This window comes from Hypanus sabinus, chromosome 14, assembly GCF_030144855.1.
Source record: "Hypanus sabinus isolate sHypSab1 chromosome 14, sHypSab1.hap1, whole genome shotgun sequence".
Taxonomy (NCBI): Eukaryota; Metazoa; Chordata; class Chondrichthyes; order Myliobatiformes; family Dasyatidae; genus Hypanus; species Hypanus sabinus.
The window spans coordinates 63,346,546-63,366,457 of NC_082719.1; the positions used below are offsets into that span (position 1 = coordinate 63,346,546).

At 43.5% G+C, this 19,912-nt stretch overlaps 1 protein-coding gene across 3 annotated transcripts; it reads right to left on the reverse strand.

Annotated features, from left to right (window-relative positions):
• Positions 1-1,791: 1,791 nt before the first annotated feature.
• Positions 1,792-19,416, reverse strand: LOC132404421 (protein shisa-like-2B). Of its 3 annotated transcripts, none has more exons than XM_059988550.1 (3): positions 19,145-19,416; positions 14,142-14,299; positions 1,792-3,234 (listed from the first exon to the last, which is right to left on the reverse strand). In XM_059988550.1, the coding sequence occupies exons 1-3, from the start codon at positions 19,333-19,335 to the stop codon at positions 3,083-3,085; spliced, it is 501 nt and encodes a 166-aa protein (XP_059844533.1). In that variant the 5' UTR covers positions 19,336-19,416; the 3' UTR covers positions 1,792-3,082. The 3 variants fall into 3 exon arrangements, with proteins under 3 accessions (XP_059844533.1, XP_059844535.1, XP_059844534.1); XM_059988552.1 differs by lacking the exon at positions 1,792-3,234 and adding an exon at positions 3,254-3,753; XM_059988551.1 differs by lacking the exon at positions 1,792-3,234 and adding an exon at positions 9,224-9,379.
• Positions 19,417-19,912: the final 496 nt, after the last annotated feature.

The window sequence follows — 19,912 nt, forward strand, 5'->3', positions numbered from 1 at the left end:
ATGCGGAAAAACTTTTTCACCCAGAGAGTGGTGGATATGTGGAATGTTCTGCCCCAGAAGGCAGTGGAGGCCAAGTCTCTGGATGCATTCAAGAGAGAGTTAGATAGAGCTCTTATAGATAGCGGGGTCAAGGGATATGGGGAGGGGCAGGAACGGGGTACTGATTGTGTATGATCAGCCATGATCACAGTGAATGGCAGTGCTGGCTAGAAGGGCCAAATGGCCTACTCCTGCACCTACTGTCTATTGTCTATTATCTTTCCCTCCCCCCCACTTTCCGCTGTCCGCAGGGATCGCTTCCTACACGATTCCCTTGACCGTTCATCCCTCCCCACTATCTCCCTACAGGCACTTACCCTTGCAAGCAGAACAAGTGCTTCACCTGCCCCTACACCTCCTCCCTCACTCCCATTCAGGGCTTCAAACAGTCCTTCCAGGTGAGGCGACACTTCACCTTGTGAGTCTGTTAGGTTCACTTACTGTGTTCCGTGATCCGGTGTGGCCTCTTGTATGTCGAAAGGACCCGACGTAGGTTGGGAGACCACTTCGCCGATCATCTACACTCCCTCTGCCAGAACAAGTGGGATCTCCCAGTGGCCATCCATTTAAATTCCACTTTGCATTCCCATTCCGATATATCCATCCATGCCCTCCTCCACTGTTGGGCCACACTTAGGTTAGAGGAACAAAACCTTATATTCTGTTTGGATAGCCTCCAACCTTATGGTATGAAAATCAATTTCTCATCCTTCTAGTATTACTTCCACTCCCTTTGGAAGGATCTTTCAGAAAATAGAATATTAGTTTCTGTAGAGCATTTTGAAAATAGTAGCACTTCAATTATTTTACCCACTTTGACAGAAGGAATTAATATTTAGGGTAGTAGACAAAGTACTGATTAAGCAAACTGGTTTGTCCTGCATGCTATCGGGTTTCTTGAATGTTGCAGCTGGTATAGTAATTGGGGCAAGTGGTGAAGCTTTCATCATGATTGTGCCTTGTCGATGCTGGAAAGACTTTAAGGTGTCAGAAAGAGAATTACTTGCTAGACCTAGCCTCTGACGTGCTCTTGTAGCCACAGTATGAGCATTGGGTTGTTGATGACAGGGAACATAGCAACAGTAAGGCAATGATAGATGGTTGGGTGTTTTCTTGTTGGAGGTATCATGGCCTACACTCCTACTGTGAGAATGTTACTTGTTAATTAACAACTCTTGTCCAAAGGTTGCTGAGGAAAGCTACACACCATCACAGACAGCTTCATTTCCTCAACAATTGTGAAGTGGAATGCTCATGTAATCATCAGTGAAGATCATGATGAAGAGAAGGTCATCTGACAGATTCAGTAAATGACCCTATACATCATACAAACAAGTCAGAAGGGAGAAGGCAGCATTGCTTCACTCAGCTTTGATGAGGAAACTTAGTTTCCTATCCCTTAATTTGGACTGTATCAACTGATAAGTGTAGATCAGATGTATTCGATTTTCAGATTCCCTCCCCAAAGCCTATTTTGGAAAGCATATCTATTATATATGTGTTTGTCCTCTTGTCCCACATTGAGTTGATGGTATCACTGTGCAGTGCAAGTCCAATCCAAGTGGATGAAATGATTGTCCCCATCCTTGTTTACTGCTAGGATAATAAAAGCCTTTATTAATGTTTGCCTGAGCAGCTACATAACACAGGACTAACTATGGTTGTCCCAGGAATGCACAGGAATGAGGTAAGCATCGACAAGGTCATTAACTTGCTGAAAGACAAATTTCAGTCTGTCTGAAATTTATTGGTTGTCCAGTGAAAGTTGACTGTAAATAAATGTTTCTGATTGGTTCATTCTATTGTGCAGAAAAACTTGGAGGGGGGAATTGATGCTCCATACAGCAAGCACAAAGGATTCTTGGGGGGATGAGACAGAGTCTAAGCTCCTGCCACCAATGAACACTAAGGAACTGTGCACTCTATAAAAGCCTCTCAAATTTCTCACTGTGCAACACACACAAAGTGCTGGAGGAATTCTGCTGATCAGCCAGCATTTATGGAGGGAAATTAATAGTCAGCTGGTGAATGGTCACAGCCCAAAAAGGTGGACTGTTCATTTGCTTCCATTAAGTGCTGCCTGACCTGCTGAGTTCCTCCAGCACTTTTGAGTGTGTTGCTCTGGATTTCCAGTATCTGCAGAATCACTTGCATTTTGCACTGATACTGGAAATATTCACTGGAAAAACTGTATCGGGAATGAAGTACATTTTGGAGAAAAAAATGAATTCACAGGATCTTTGTGCTCGTGAAAAAAGGCAGCTAGGAGATGACCAAAGAGAGGTCTTTTATATTATGAAAGGTTTGAAACTGGATATGTGAGAATGAGGAATAACACAAGTAGAGGTCATATAGTATATTTAAGATAATCATCTTGAAATCCAATAGGTAAATCAGAAGAACTCTTTAACCAAATTAGCAATACAGAACATGTTACTACAGGGAAAAGTTGATTAACGGCAGCGATATATTTAAGAGGAGATAGAATGAGCAAGGAGGGAGAAGGAGTAGAGCGTTATGCTGATACATAATGTACCATTTGTAGGGCAGCTCTTATTTTTTCTCCTTTTAGTTTTTCATCCTTATATTAAGAATTTTTCACAGTTGTGGCTAGTTTGTACAAATCAAAAAATAAGTTGATAACTATTTTTCAGTTTGATCTATCTAGAGCATAACGCTATTGCAGAATTTTATTTCCTAATACAATTAAAGGAATATGTTAGAGGATTTATAGCAAAATCTTATAAAAAATAAATGATTTTGACCAGTGACATCTCCATCACTATGAATTAAGCATTCTTTTACTCCATGGGTGCTGATTTATACTATTTTCTTCAAATCTTTTTATTTTTAAGCTTGTCACAGAACATTAAAGAAACATCATTAAGAGATTATATATTTTTGTTACTACTACATAGATTTCATATACTTGTCACAGTAATCATTTTTTGTATAGAGAATATAGATTATGCTGACCTTTGTATTTATTTCTCAATGAAGTGCTGCTAACATTTAAATTTAAAACAGAACTTGCAAAATTTACTTAACAAACTTGGGAGAGTTTGATTGCTGCAATTTCTACTGTTGTGGCTACCAGTGCCTCTTCACCAATTCTGTTTGTGATGGGTGGCGGGGTTTCTGATGGTGAAGGATGCAGCGTTGTTTCCAAACTTCTTTGTTTGTTTTCCTTTTCCCCTTCAAAAAAAAGGTGAGGTTTACAGTGATTATTTTTTGTACAAGAATGTGAAACAACACTGAACAAAACAAAACAGTATGCAGCTGTTTTGAATCCATGCATCAAATAAGTTCACATTTTTATTTCAGATTTATAATGTAAAATCACAGGTTTTTTTTGAAGATAACATCTCATAATGCTCTGAACACATCATCAGTGATGTAACCTGAGGCCAGCAGGTATTTTGAGCCTTTCGGCATCAGACACCCTCACGCATGTGACCCAAACCACAACTTGTGTTCAGGTAGCATGTGCTGCAGATCCTAGTGGACTTGCTCTCTTCATCCAGAGCTATCCATTCATTATCTTCAGAGGTGAGGTACAGTCATATGTGCAAAATTATCTGCCCACTCCATATGTATGCTCCCACTCAGCCTTTGGAGGACTTCAATTTGAAGAACACAAAAGATTCTGCAGATGCTGGAAATCCAGAGCGACACACACAAAATGCTGGAAGAACTTAGCAGGTCAGGCAGCATCTACGGAAATGAACAAACAATCAACATTTTGGGCTGAGACCCTTCTTCAGGAATGATTTTTTAAAGATGTCTTGCATCTTTGCACAACTGTGCTCTGTCTACATGAATGAATGCTTCTCAATTTATGCACTGTATGGGAAAACTTGCAGCCAGATTGCAAGTTTTGTAAAGTTAATGTGAAAGTAATTGTGCAACACTGGAGTTGCTGTAACTTTAATCATTGTTTTTACAACCTTTATAAAGAATTTAAAAAGTTCAAATAGGTAACACACACAAAAAATTATAACAGTTCAATATATTGTAAAACAATTTAAAGATTTATATGATATTTTAATAGAAAATATATTTTAAAGATTATTTTTGAACTGAAAGGGAAAATAATGGCATAAATGTCCTGCAGAGCTTGTGACAGTAATGCTAACAGGAAGACATTTTAACATTAGCACTATGCATGTATATAGCACTATTTATTTCAGGAGTGGGTGTTTCATATCAGCAATAGAATTAAAGCATACATGTTTCAGGTAAACATTGTTACATTGATTTCCATGCAATACTGTTTTCATAGTACAGAGCCAAGCCACAATCCCACTGAGCTAACATCCAGCAATGAACATCAAGCATAAACTGATCAAAAAGGTATAAATGGACAGATAAAAGATGTTTTAGTAATGAAATAAATTACAGCATAAGCTTGTGACTATCTGTGGGGAATACCTTGGAACTCAGCTACATAGTTATTGCACTTTAACTCCTTCTAACAAAAGTGAAAACCCATGACATTCAAGAAAACATCATTAAAGTACATAGTATGGGCAACAGAGACTTAATTTCTCAATGAGGTACAGTCCCCAACAGAAATGTAATATCTTATCCACTTGAAGTTATTCCAGGCTTAAGTTGATGTGAATAATTGTGGTATCTCTGTTTATTTCTATTTAAAACGTGGGACTCATCGCTTCTGGAAAGAGAGGTCATTGAGGTGTACAGGATAGTACAGCACAGATATCAATGAAGAGTTTGTTTCCCTTTTGACAGCACTCACTATCAAGCCACCATACTGTGAAAACCTTATGGTACTCCGGTGAAAGTGTCATAAGCATTCTTTCTCTTCCTGATGAAACATTTTAACCTCCCTAGATATGTTGAAGTGACATAGCCTTGGGCCCTGAACCAAGCAGTTATGACCATATGCCTTCAACCTCTTCACAAACACCAGAGAAAAATGATTGCAAAGATTCAATGATTGAGGCAAATAATATCACATTGCACTGCAAACAAAGTACAATAAATTGAAGATCTTCCCTGGAACAGAATATATCAGACAATGGAGTGGCAAGTCAGTGCCGGCTCCAAAGCCTGGGGGCATGATCTTAAAGGCTCAAAGTTCTGTGGCGACCCACTTTCTGCGCAGGCGAACCGGCTCACAAATAGCCAGCATGTGGGGAGAGACTTTGGTAATGCACCTCTGATGTCATTTCCACCCGGAGAGGGTGGGCTCTAGGGATTGAAATACCAGCTCCGCGAAGTTTGAGTAAACTAGTCTCGAAACGACTTACCGACTGCATGTCGTTATTTCAGCGCTGTGTGTAGCACATCGCTACATTGGTGACCCCGACGGTCCAAATGGGATTTGGACCAAAGATGACCGACTCTTCATCTGTTCACGCAGTTTTGCTACAACTGCCGACTTTCTGGACGCTGCGACCACGTGTTTGGTTTAGCCAAGCAGAAGCCCAGTTCCAGATTCGGCAGATATCCTCTGATTCCACACGTTACTACCACGTGGTGAGCGCCCTTGACCAGGAGACGGCCACCCAGGTTGCAGATTTCATACAGTTGCCCCGGAAGAACGCAAATATGAAGCATTCAAGGCGCTGCTCATTAGGGCCTTTGGCCTCTCACGGCATGAGTGGGGTGCCTGCCTGCTTTACCTGGACGGTTTGGGAGACAGAATGCCGTCAGCATTGATGAACGAGATGCTGTCCCTGGCTAATGGACACAAGCCCTGCCTCATGTTCGAGCAAGCATTCCTAGAACAACTGCCTGAGGACATACATCTGCTGCTGGCCGATGCAAATTTCAGCGACCCCTGGAAGGTGGCGGCCCAGGCAGACGTGCTGTGGAAAGCCAAGAGGGAGAGCGTGGCGTCCGTCGGTCAGATTACCAGGCCATGCGCCCAACAGCAGACCAGACCAGGCCCGGCAGGGGGCGCACACAGAGGCAGGAGTGAGGAGACCAGTGAACAGTGGTGTTTCTACCACCAGCGGTGGGGCAAAAAAGCCCGCCGTTGTTGCCCGCCCTGCCAGGGCCAGGGTCAGCTGCTGCTAATGACAATGGCGGCTGGCCACCAGGACAGCCTCTTGTACGTCTGGGACAAACAGTCGGGACGCTGCTTCTTGGTCGACACCGGAGCGGAGATCAGCGTCTTACCCCGGACGGGGTACGACATCCTCAACAGGAAGCTAGGTCCCACCCTGAGGGCCACAAACGGCAGCACGATACGGACCTACAGCACCCGCACCTACAGCTGCAGTTCGGCACCAGCTGGTTCATGTGGGACTTCACACTGGCCGCGGTGGCTCAACCACTCCTGGGGGCGGACTTCTTGTGAGCTCACAGCCTGCTGGTCAACTTGCAAGGGAAAAGACTGGTACATGCCAAGACTTTCCAGACGTTCTCCCTGGGTGAAGCCCAGTTGCCGGCCCCACACCTGGACTCTATCATGCTGTCGGACAACGAATTCACCAGACTCCTGGCGGATTTCCCATTGACTCTGACACCGCAGTTCACGGCAGCCATGCCTAGACACGGGGTACAGCACCACATCCCGACCCAGGGACCACCCCATCCACGCCTGCGCTCGGCTTCCCCCAGACAAGCTCCGTCTAGCGAAGGAGGAGTTCAAGAGGATGGAGGAATTGGGGATCGTACGGAGGTCCGACAGCCCATGGGCCTCCCCCCTGCACGTGGTGCCCAAAGCAACAGGGAGCTGGAAACCATGCGGCAACTACCGCAGGCTGAACGAGGCTACAACACCGGAATGCTACCCTGTGCCGCACATTCAGGATTTTGCAGCAAACCTGCACGGCGCATGGATCTTCTCCAAGGTAGACCTCGTCCGGGGATACCATCAAATCCCGATGCATCCTGACGACGTCCCCAAAACGGCTCTCATCACCCCTTTCGGCCTTTTCGAGTTCCTCCGCATGCCATTCGGCCTGAAGAATGCCGCACAGACATTTCAGCGGTTAATGGACGCGGTGGGATGCGACCTCGACTTCACTTTCATCTATTTGGACGACATCCTCATAGCCAGCAGCAGTCGTCAGGAGCATCTGTCCCACCTCCGTCAACTCTGAGCCCGACTGAGTGAATACGGTCTTACAATCAACCCAGCCAAACGCCAGTTCGGACTCGACACCATCGACTTCCTGGGCCACAGGATTACTAAAGACGGGGCAACCCCTCTGCCCGCTAAGGTAGACGCAGTCCGCCATTTCCCCCGACCCAACACAGTCAAAGGCCTTCAGGAATTCGTGGGTATGGTAAACTTCTACCACCGTTTCCTCCCTTCAGCTGCCTGAATCATGTGCCCCCTGTTCGCCCTGATGTCGGGTAAGGGCAAGGTCATTACCTGGGACGGGGAGTCCGTCGCCGCTTTCATAAAAACGAAAGAAGCCTTAGCAAACACCACGATGCTGGTGCACCCCAGAATGGACATCCCTACCGCCCTCACAGTGGACGCATCCAACACGGCAGTCGGTGGAGTGCTGGAACAACTCATCAAGGGTCGCTGGCAACCCCTGGCGTTTTTCAGCAAACACCTGTGGCCACCCGAGCTCAAATACAGTGCTTTCGACCGGGAACTGTTCGTGCTATACCTGGCAATCCAGCATTTCAGGTACTTCTTAGAAGGCTGGCCATTCGCCGCGTTCACAGACCACAAACCGTTGACCTTTGCCTTCACGAAGGTGTCCGATCCCTGGTCGGCTCGCCAGCAGTGACAGCTGTCCCACATCTCGGAGTACACGACGGACATCCAGTATGTCTCGGGAAAGGACGACGTCATGGCAGACGCACTCTCCAGACCAGCTGTCCAGGCCCTGTCCCTGGGGGTGGACTATGCAGCACTGGTGGAGGCGCAGCACAGACGATGAGATGCCCAGCTGCAGGACTGCAGTCTCGGGTTTGCAGCTGCAGGACTTCCTCGTAGGCCCAGGTGATAGGACCCTCCTGTGTGACGTGGCTACCGACCAACCTCGCCCCATCGTCCCGGCAGCCTGGACGCAGCGGGTTTTCGACTCCATACACGGTTTGGCGCACCCATCTACCAGGACAACTGTCCGGCTGGTCTCCAGCAAATTCGCGTGGCACGGACTTCGCAAGCAGGTCAGTGAATGGGCCAGAATGTGCGCGCAGTGCCAAACAGCCAAGGTGCAGCGGCACACTAACACCCCGCCACAGCAGTTCGAACCCACCCATCAGAGGTTCGACCACATTCATGTGGATATCGTGGGCCCCCTACCAGTGTCCCGAGGAACGCAGTACCTCCTAACGGTGATAGACCGGTTCACGAGGTGGCCAGAGGCGGTCCCGCTCACCGACACATCTGCCGATTCCTGTGCCCGAGCACTGATCGCAACCTGGGTAGCACGCTTTGGGGTACCAGCTCACATTACCTCCGATAGAGGTGCCCAGTTCACCTCCAGCCTGTGGTCGGCTGTGGCCAGTCTATTGGGAACGCAGCTACACCACACAACTGCCTACCACCCACAGTTGAACGGACTGGTGGAACACTTCCACCGTCACTTGAAGTCGACTCTCATGGCCCGCCTGAGAGGACCTAACTGGGTGGACGAGCTTCTCTGGATCCTGCTTTGAATTCGTACAGCGCCCAAAGAGGATCTGCACGCCTCGTTGGCTGAGTTGGTGTACGACGCACCCCTGGCTGTCTCGGGAGAGTTCATACCAGCACCAAGGGGGCAAAAGGAAGAACCTGCAGCAGGTCCTGGACAGGCTACGTGAAAGGCTCGGCAACCTGGCCCCGTACCAACTTCACAGCACGGACTGACCCCGACCCATGTACCCAAAGAACTGCAAAACTGTAAGTTTGTGTTTGTACAAAGGGGCAGACACCGGGCGCCGTACAGCGGCCGTACGAGGGGCCATTCAGGGTGATCAACAACAACGGGTCCACATACGTTCTGGACATTGGGGGGAGAGAGGAGGTTTTCACGGTGGACTGACTCAAACCAGCCCATGTGGACTTGGCGCAGCCGGTCGAGGTTCAGGCACCGCGGCGCAGAGGCAGACCTCCGAAACAGAGTCCGACCCAGACTGAGGACATTGGGGGGTGTATTGCTGGTTCTGGGGGGGGGGGGGGTTATGTGGCGACCCACTTTCTGTGCAGGCGAACCGGCTCACAAATAGCCAGCGTGCGGGGAGAGAGTTTGGTAATGCATCTCTGATGTCATTTCCACCCGGAGAGGGCGGGCGCTCGGGATTGAAATACCAGCTCCGCGAAGTTTGAATAAACTAGTCTCAAAACGACTTACCGACTGCATGTAGTTACTTCAGTGCTGTGTGTAGCACATCGCTACAGTTCAATGGACAGCTCTTGCATCTGCAGATACAGTACCAGTGACTCAACTATGTATTGTGAGAGCAGCACAGCATTTGAAGGAATTTACTATCTGCGTCTTGGGTACCTTTGTGAATGACTTTCCAACAATGCAGTCTTTCCTGGAATATGTGACAGCTTGAAGAACACTGAGAGCAGAGGCTCAGGGATATTTGGATTGTCTTGTGTGGATATTCAAGCTGCTGCTGGCAGGGCACTGATCTCAGACAAAATGCCATTTTCCTAAAATATTAGCTCTGCCCCTCTCCATAAATGCTGCCAGACCTAATGAGTGCTTCTGGCATTTTCTACTGTTATTTTCCACAACTTTATTAGAAGTACTCCAAAAGGAGGATGAGGCAACCGTGGCTGACAACGGAAGACAGCAAAAAAGCAAAAGAGAGGACATACAATATAGCAACAGTTAGTGGGAAGCTTTTAAAAATCAACAGAAGGCAATTAGAATGCAATGGGGAGAGAAAAGATTAAATGCAAAGGTAAACTAGCCAATAATATAAACGAGGATACCGGAAGTATTTTCAAACATATAGAGAGTAAAAGAGAGGTGAGAGTGGATATCGGACCACTAGAAAATGACACTGGAGAGGTAATAATTGGGGACAAAGAACTGGAGAATGAATTGAATTGAATTGAATACTTATTTTGCATCTGCCTTTACAGTATGCTAGAATTTCAATAGTGTCAGGAGTCAGAAATAAGTATATATATTTAGCAAGTTAGCAATTGTCTTTGGCTACTAGTCTTCACATCTGAAAATGTATTGTGCATTTAATTTGGACTGCAGCTCTGAACAATGGGTTCCTGAAAACTGTGAATCCCAGTCCAGACAATGCTGATTAAAATTCATTTGGATGTCTGTTGTTTGGATATGAATCAGGAGGTGTGAAGGTTGTATGTAGTTTCAAAGAAAACACTGTCCATACTGTAAATATAGACTTGTCCCCTATTACTTGGCACATAAAATATGGAGCCCCAGGTTGGGCCAGCAGACCTTGCCATCGAAAGTGTCTCCATATGATGCCAGCTGTACCTTGTTTTGTCAAATAAAGAAGCTGCTTTGTAAAGAAGCTCTGGTGACTTTGTTCTTGCACCAACAGGATTCTTCTACACCTTGTCTGGCAGAGCAATCTCGTGTCCTCTTTTAGCACTCCTGATTTCTCTTTTCAGTGTTCTCTTGCACTTCTTATACTCTTCAAATGCCTTATTTAATTCTAACTGCTTAAACCTGATATGTGCCTCTTTCCTTTTCTTTACCAAGACCTCAATATCCATCGGCAACCAGGGTTCCCTAAACCTGTTAGTCTTATCTTTTATTATAACTAGAACATACAGATTCTTCACCCTCAATATTTCAGTTTTGAAGGCCTCCTACGTACCAAGCATCTCTTTGCTGGGAAAAAACTTATCCTAATCCACACTGCCAGATCCTTTCTGATGCCATCAGAAATGGCCCTTCTCATTTCAGAACCTTAACCTGAGCACCAGTCCTATCCGTTTCCATAATTATCTTGAAACTAATGGAATTAGTGGACGAAGGAACTAATGGATGAAGGAACACAAACCAATCCTCATAGAGTGATCAGAAGTGGAGAGAGTGAGCAGTTTCAAGTTCCTGGGTGTCATGATCTCTGAGGTTCTAACCTGGTACTAACATAATGATGCAGTTATAAAGAAGGCAAGACAGAAGGCTATATTTCATTAGGAGTCTGAAAAATTTGGTATGTCAACAAATACACTCAAAAACATTTATAGATGTACCATGGAGAGCATTCTGACAGTCTGCATCACTGTATGGTATGGAGGGGCTACTGCACAGGACCGAAAGAAGCTGCAGAGGGTTGTAAATTTAGTCAGCTCCATCTTGCGTACTAGCCTACAAAGTACCCAGAACATCTTCAAGGAGCAGTGTCTGAGAAAAGCAGCATCCATTAGTAAGGACCTCCAGCACCCAGGGCATTCCTTTTTCTCACTGTTACCACCAGGAAGGAGGTACAGAAGCCTGAAGGCACACACTCAGCGATTTAGGAACAGCTTCTTGCCCTCTGCCACCCAATTCCTAAATGGACGTTGCACCTGTGAACACTACCTCACTTTTTAAATATATACTCTTTTTGTTTTTTGCGTGATTTTTAATCTATTCAATATACATACACTGTAATTGATTTACTTATTTATTATTATTATTATTTTATTTTGTGTTTTTTTTCTTCTATATTATGTATTGTATTGATCTGCTGCTGCTAAGTTAACAAATTTCACGTCACATGAAGGCGATAATAAACCTGATTCTAATTCTGAATTATATCACTACATCTACACTCTCGTCTGTCACCTGCCCTGTCTCATTTTCTAAAATCCAGTATCTCTCCAATAGGGGCCTCTGCATATTGATTAAGGAAACTTTTGTGAATACATTTGACAAACTCTATACTATCCAGTCCTTTTACAGTATGGGAGTCCCAGTCAATATATGGAAAGTTAAAATCATCCACTATCACAACTTTATATTTCATGCAACTATCTTCCACTGCTCTACAAATTTCCTCTTTTAAATCCTGACTACTGTACTTGGAGATCTATAATATAAGACCATAAGACAAAGGAGCAGAAGTCAGCCATTTGGCCCATCAAGTCTGCTCCGCCATTTTATCATGAGCTGATTCATTCTCCCATTTAGTCCCACTCCCCCGGCCTCTCCCCATAACCTTTGATGCCCTGGCTACTCAGATACCAATCAATCCCTGCCTTAATGATTTGGTCTACACTGCCACCTCTGGCAACAAATTCCACAGATTCACCACCCTCTGGCTAAAAAAATTTCTTCACATCTCTGTTCTGAATGGGTGCCCTTCAATCCTAAAGTCATGCCATCGCGTACTATACTCCCCAAACATGGGAAACAACTTTGCCACCTCTACTCTGTCCATGCCTTTTAACATTCTAAATGTTTCTATGAGGTCCCTCCTCATTCTTCTAAACTCCAAGGAGTACAGTCCAAGAGCGGACAATCATTCCTCATATGTTAACCCTCTCATTCCCGGAATCATTCTAGTAAATCTTCTCTGAACCCTCTCCAACGTCAACACATTCTTTCTTAAATAAGGAGACCAAAACTGCACACAGTATTCCAAGTGAGGTCTTATCAGTGCCTTATAGAGCCTCAACATCACATCCCTGCTCCTATACTCAATTCCTCTAGAAATGAATGCCAACATTGCATTCGCTGCCTTCACCATTGACTCAACCTGGAGGTTAACCTTAAGGGTATCCTGCATGAGGACTCCCAAGTCCCGTTGCATCTCAGAACTTTGAATTCTCTCCCTATTTAAATAATAGTCTGCCCGTTTATTTCTTCTACCAAAGTGCATGACCATACACTTTCCGACATTGTATTTCATTTGCCACTTCTTTGCCCATTCCCCCAATCTATCCAAGTCTCTCTGCAGACTCTGTTTCCTCAGCACTACCGGTCCCTCCACCTATCTTTGTATCATCAGCAAACTTAGCCACAAAGCTGTCTATTCCATAATCCAAATGGTTGATATACAATGTAAAAAGCGGCCCCGACACAGACCCCTGTGGAACACCACTGGTAACCAGTAACCAACCAGAATGGGATCCCTGTATTCCCACTCTCTGTTTCCTGCCAATTAGACAACACTCTATCCACATATGTAACTTTCCTGTAATTCCATGGGCTCCTATCTTGCTTAGCAGCCTCATGTGCGGCACCTTGTCAAAGGCCTTCTGAAAATCTAACTACACAACATCCACTGCATCTCCCTTGTTTAGCCTACTCGTAATTTTCTCAAAAAATTGCACTAGGTTTGTCAGGCAGGATTTTCTTTTAAGGAAACCATGCTGAGTTCGGCCTATCTTGTCATATGCCTCCAGGTATTCCATAACCTCATCCTTCACAATCAACTCCAACAAATTCCCAACCACTGATGTCATGCTAACAGGTCTGTAATTTCCTTTTTGCTTCCTTGCCCCCTTCTTAAATAGCGGAGTGACATTTGCCATCTTCCAGAATCTATTGACTTTTGAAAGATCATTGCTAATGCCTCCACAATCTGCACAGCTACTTCCTTCAAAACACGAGGGTGCATTCAATCTGGTCCAGGAGTACTTTCTCTGTTGTAATTGTGACTGCACACACTTCTCTTCCCTGACACCCTTGAGTGTCTGGTATACTGCTGTTGTCTTCCTTAATGAAGACTGATGCAAAATACTTGTTCAGTTCATCCGCCATCTCCTTATCTCCCATTACAATTTCTCCAGCATCATTTTCTATCGGTCCTATATCTACTCTCACCTGTCTTTTACTCTTTATATACTTGAAAAAGCTTTTAGTATCCTCTTTGATATTATGTGTTAGCTTCCTTTCATAGTTCATCTTTTTCCTCTTAATGACCTTTCCTTTTGTAAGCTTTTAAAATCTTAACAATCCTCTATCTTCCCACTAATATAGCCCTGTTAGTTCGGCCGTCCTTTTTTTATTCCTCACTGTCACCCAAGTTGTGTCAGTAGTCTAGCCCCCCCAGTGTGACTTCTGCCAAAATTTATCAGAACTATGTGCACTTTGCATCAAGATGGTTCACAGAAAATTGAGAAGAAAGGATAGCAATTACATTAAGTCTAAGCAATTAAAAAAAAGTGCTCTTGTGTATGATCATTTTAGGACCAGAGGAGCAATCATAGCTGGTACATTTATAATAATTCATTATTTATGAATCAGACTTACCCGTCTGCTTTGGAGATGTGGCAAGGTTTTGAAGCTTGAGGCCTGAATCTAATGGTTGAGGTTTATTGTAGAGATATAAGCAGCACATCACAAAGACAGTGAAGATAAATATCAGTAGAAGAAGGGCAGCAACTCCTAATCCTACCATTGCGCCTATACTGAATAAAGGAAGATAAAAAGATATGCTCTTAATTTGGTTTGATTTGGACATGGTTTAATTTAATGATCACTTGCAATGTCTGAATATCAATTGCATTCAAAACCCTGCCCCACAAATTGGCTGTAATTCCTTATGGCCAATTTGAATTTAATGGTAATGAGGCAATCTATACAGTTACAGTATACTAGCACATTCAGATGGGTGAAGATATTTTTCTATCAAAGGTGCTCTTTCCCTTCACTAGCCTGCAGATTACCCTTGGGCAAGGTGTAGCACCTGTTTAGTCTGCCAATCAGGGTCTGACTGGAGAGGGCAAATGGCCTATTTCTACTCCTATGTCTTGAGGTCTTATAGGAGATGGGAAAAAAGGATCAATCATGATTAAATGGCAGAACAGACTCAATGGGCCTAATGGCCTAACTCTACTCCTATGTCTTATGGGTCATGTGAAGACATAGGGGAAAGTGGTGAATGGTCATAGGAGCAGCTGGTGCATATCATGTATTAGCTGATGCCAGGCAGACAATCTCTGAAGAGTATTGATAATGGCCTTGAAAAGACACTGCCCAGAAGAAGGCAACAGCAAACGACTTCTGTAGAAAAATTTGGAGAAAGGAGATGGAGAAAGGAATAAGAACAACAGATGGAAAGGCAGGTGGAAGACCATGAGACCTGCATCATATGACATGGCACATAATGATGATGATGAATATATTTGTTGAAATCCACATTAAATCTAAGGGAAGGATAAAGGTTTGTGAAATTAATGAAAAGTTTAGTTTAGATAACTGAAATGAACTTAGTAATTCAAAATAGAAATACAACTTAGTTTATTATACCATGTAAATAATGTTAACTTTGCTCTTCCATTCTTTATTCATATATAAATCAGATATCTATAAATATGCATTAACACTGAGCCTTCTGTAATGAAAAGTGGTCTGAAAACATATCATCTCATTTAACATGTTCTTCCTGTAAATTCTACTTTCTTAATATATTCATGGATTTGGTTTCTTGGCAGTAAATTAAAAGTATATTTATCTTTATAAAAGGTTTATATCTTCATTACATTCTGTGTTAAAAGTTAGCAGGCATTAACAGTCAAAAAGAAGAATTTTAATTCTGATTTGCAGCAGTAAAGATCTAATGTATTTTTGCTGTAGCGATGTGTGGGAAAGCAAAATCTGGTGCAGGCAAGAGTCTCATATGTCTTGGAGACTGGGAGGTTAGACAGGAGAAAATTTGAACAATTGAGTCCAGCAATGATTAAGGTGTGGATGAGGGTTTCTGGAACAAAACTGGACAATTTTCAGAACTGAGAGCAAGTTAAGCCATGGAGACAATATGGGGTCAAAGTCTCACCTCAATAGTAATGCAGTGGTTATTTGACTGCAGTAGAAGTCACTGTTCCCTTGCAGCTGCACGGATGCACAGCTGCACAGTAACTGAAATGCTCCTGTGCACATAGCCTCTGTTGCCAATTTCTTTTATGTAAAGCTAATAACATTTTGAAATCTATATTAATATAATTGTGAAATACCCTGTAATTAATATTGAATATAATTCACAATATTCCTAAATAATAACCACAATAATAAAACCACAACTTTTCTGTTGAAACATTGTAGAGCTTCAACGTAAATAGTCAGTGTTTCAAGTTGCAACATGGTTATACACTGTAATAATAAACACAGAACAGAAGCTCATCATTAATAAACCACCAGCCCGCTGAACACTGACGCCACCTATTCAAAACATTTTACTTTTGCTATTGTACCTTCAGTTGTTTTGACTGCCTGACATCATTTGCTTGTGTGGTGAGTTGTGAATTATGTTTGATGTGAAACAATCTCTATTCTGACTTTCTTTGGTCAGAAATCTTTCAAAAAAATCATAACCTAATAATTTTTAATTAAAAAATAGTTAGAACAACATAAAAATTCAAATTGTTATGACTCTGGTTACTTCAATAAAATTATAAGTTTTTGACTTATCTTGTTACATTTTCCAAATAATAATCATTATTATTAGTATCCTAAGAATTTCAGAAAAGAAGAGTTAAATGCTTTGAAGAACAATGCTTGTACAAAATTACAGGCACAATAGATTTTACAACCTGTAGATACTGCACTACCCTATTCCCATCAAAAACAAAAAATAAAAAAATTGGTGATAATTTACATAGCACGATACCATTTGTGCAGAAGTGAAAATTGAGGATAAGTTCAGTTGTGGAAAAAAGTAGGAAGAAGAGAACTAGATTGCGTACAATGATATCTTAACCAAGAATTCATACAGATGGAATTACCAAATTATGCAACCAGAAGAATTTTGCATGTTAACTGAAACTCCAAAAGAAGGTGAGAACCTGAACAAGAGTGAAACAAGATGCTTGAAAGAAATCTGATATGGACGAAGTGCTAATTGATAACAATATCTTAGCAATTAAAATTAATGTTTCTATGCATTCTGTGCAAGAAATTCATGCACATGTGGCCAAATATATAAACATACCAGGGAGGTGGTGCAGTAAGAACTATGCTTATTACAAAAAAGTTACAATGCAGTTTTCAGGCTATGTAAAAATATCCTGCTCAGAGTAATGTTTGGCCTGAGCTGCTGTAAATAAGATAAGAGGGATCATTCATAGTAATCCAGAAACCTGGGCTGATAATCCATAGACCACAAGTTCAAATCTAAAAGTGAGTTTGAGCAATGGAATAATTTGAAAAATCTGGAAATTAAAATAGTTGTGTCATAAAGAACACATTCATCTACCTTAAATACCTTACATGGAAGTAATTCATGTTGATTTGAGGTTTTAGAAACATCACAGCTTTTGTTTTCACTAAACTTACAACAGATAGGAAAAAAATGGAATACAGGTAATGACAATGGGAGAATACAAAAGCATTTTGCACTGAGTGTTAGAGAAAAAAATTCTGGATAAATGACTTTTTAAAAAAACTACTAATGCAGGCACTGTATATTGGACACTGCACATTGCCACCAGATAAAAAGTCGCAGATGCAAGAGGAAACCAGCTATTTTCTTCTTGTGGACTGGCCTGAAACTGGGAATCATGTAATACCTTCAGAATCAGGCAAATCACAATAGAATTCAGGGAAAGGTAACTCTGATCTGTCTTCCTGGAGAAGATGCCATAAATAACCTGTGCATGAAGTATACTCAGTAGTCATTTCCCACCCAGACAACAAAAGGGTTTTTCATATAATAATTATGAAAACCGGTTCAATCTGTGTGGAAGTTGCATGTTCTCCCTGTGATCAGCTACTGTGGGTTCTCCTGGGTGCTTCAGTTTCCTCCCACGTCCCCATCACATGGGGCTTGACAGGTGCCCATGATGTGGGCAGATTTTAGAATCTAAGGGAGAGTTAACAGGAATGTGGCAGGAAAGATTACAGGGAAAATAGATTTACTCCATAAACCAAGTTACACTGAATCGGCGGAACAGCTTCCTTCTACTTCATAAGGAAATATGGAATATAAGGTAAAAAGCTCAGTCACATCACTCACAGATAAACGACTCTAATAGTGAATTTGAATTTGACCCAAACTCAGTTTTTTAAAAACCAAACACATGAAGCACTTTGTCTTTTTGTTGACTAATAAAGCAGGAAACATATTATCCATACTTGGACATTGGTGGGGGAGACAATCTACTATTAAAATAGTTGAAGATTTCACAGAGAAAATCGCTTAATTTGCAAAGGCAATGCAATCGTGCAACCGAAGGTTTCTTCCTGCGCAGTGCTGAACCAACCACAGTCACCGCTCTAACTCACCAATTTTTAATCTCATGCTGCTCCCTCTAGGACACATAGTTACCGCCCTGACTCCAACAAATGTTACCCTGGTTCGGCTTGTGATACAGAAAAGTGGCTTCAGGGCTCCAGCACACGGTCAAAGCCACGGTGCAAAACTGACGAGTACGACACTGCCCTAGAGGGAGTTCGCTTCTCCATGCCGCACTCAATCCTAAATTACAAAGTACATCAACATCTCGTTCGTTTCAGTTCTGTGGGATCTGAAACCTGTCTGCTGCAATTACCTGGGTCTCAAAATGATTCATTGCCTGCGAACTAGTACTGTACCAGATTATTCGACCTCATTGGAGACTCAAGAGTCAATAGAGACACAAGAGACTGCAAATACTGAAATCTGGAGCAACAAAAATAAAACAAACTGCTGGAGGGACTCAGCGGGTCAGGTAACATTGCTCAGAAGAAAGGGTTTCGGCCCGACATGTCCACTGTCCATTTCCCTCCGCAAATGGCATGTGGCATGTGGGTTCCTGCACCAGTTTATCCTCCAGTAGTCAATGTCGGCTCACAGAACTATCCCATTCCTCTTATTCCCTGAAACCAAAATCTCCCACTCTCACATCAAGTCTTTCCAGATTGTAACCTCGGTAACACCAGGGCAATTTACAGTGGCCAGGTTAAAATTCCAGCCCCCACCCCACCCCAAGGTGCCGCACTCTACATATACAGTAAATCAGAAAACATCAGAATTGGGATCCAAACAGTCTGCTCAAGGCGCTGGCTGCTACTTTGAAGTGAGATTGCTGGGGTTCATTTTCCCATGTTTACCTTATTTGCCTCATCTTTGTCCCAAGCAACACACCAGATGCCCAGAACAGATTAAGGGATGTCCATAGGAAACGCTGGCTGCCGACGTTGATCCGGCCTGACCCGCAGAGCAGTTCCTCTAATCTGGTGTTTTGCTCCAGACTCTTGGGTCTTCTTGCCATGTGGGATCCAGTTTCCTCTCCATTTCTCTGCTCTACTCTGACCCTTCAAGGAATCACCCGACTTACCTCAGCGACCACATGTAGCCGTGCGGGTAGGGAAAGTAGTTGCCAGCCTCATTGCAGCAGTACTTGAAATCGGAAAAGCCGCAGCAGTAAGCCTCGTCCCCGCCGTCCGTCGTCCTCGGACACTTGAAACTTGCTACCAGCTGCTCCCTCACGTTGGAGTAGCCGCTGCAAATTCGCGCTTCTCCGCTCATGTCGGTGGCTGTACGCAGCCTTCCCGCCCGCTGGCCAGCACGGCCGCTCGGAGCGGACCCCGCCTCTGCCCAGCGGCGGACGGTCCCGGACGCATTACTCAGAGCCTCGAAGTAGGAGAGGGCGTGTGGTAAATCAGTCGAAGTTATTAAAGTACTAAATGCCTGAAAGCCTGTTATTTCAAGGGAATCGCTATTTTATAGAGAGCGCTGGTTTTAGAGGTAAACCTGACAGATATCTTTAAGAATATTACACTTTACGTAGTGTTTTGGAAGGGGCGTGAAGAATGAGTGTTAACCTGTTTTGTAAAGGGATGAATTAACATCATCTTACTAACTGACGGGAGTGATTAACTGATGTGGTTTCTGCAAATTAGCGCGGTCACCGTCCTACGATCGAGTTCGAAAAGCACATCTGAGAATGCTTATTAATGGCCTGAAGCTGTTCATACCGATAGTTCAACACAAGTGTCAATTGGTAAAAAGAACGCGCAATAACAATGTCTGACACAGTCTGACATTAATTTAAAACAAAGTACTGTATTAGAAGCAGAGGGCACATCATTAAAATGCATACGAG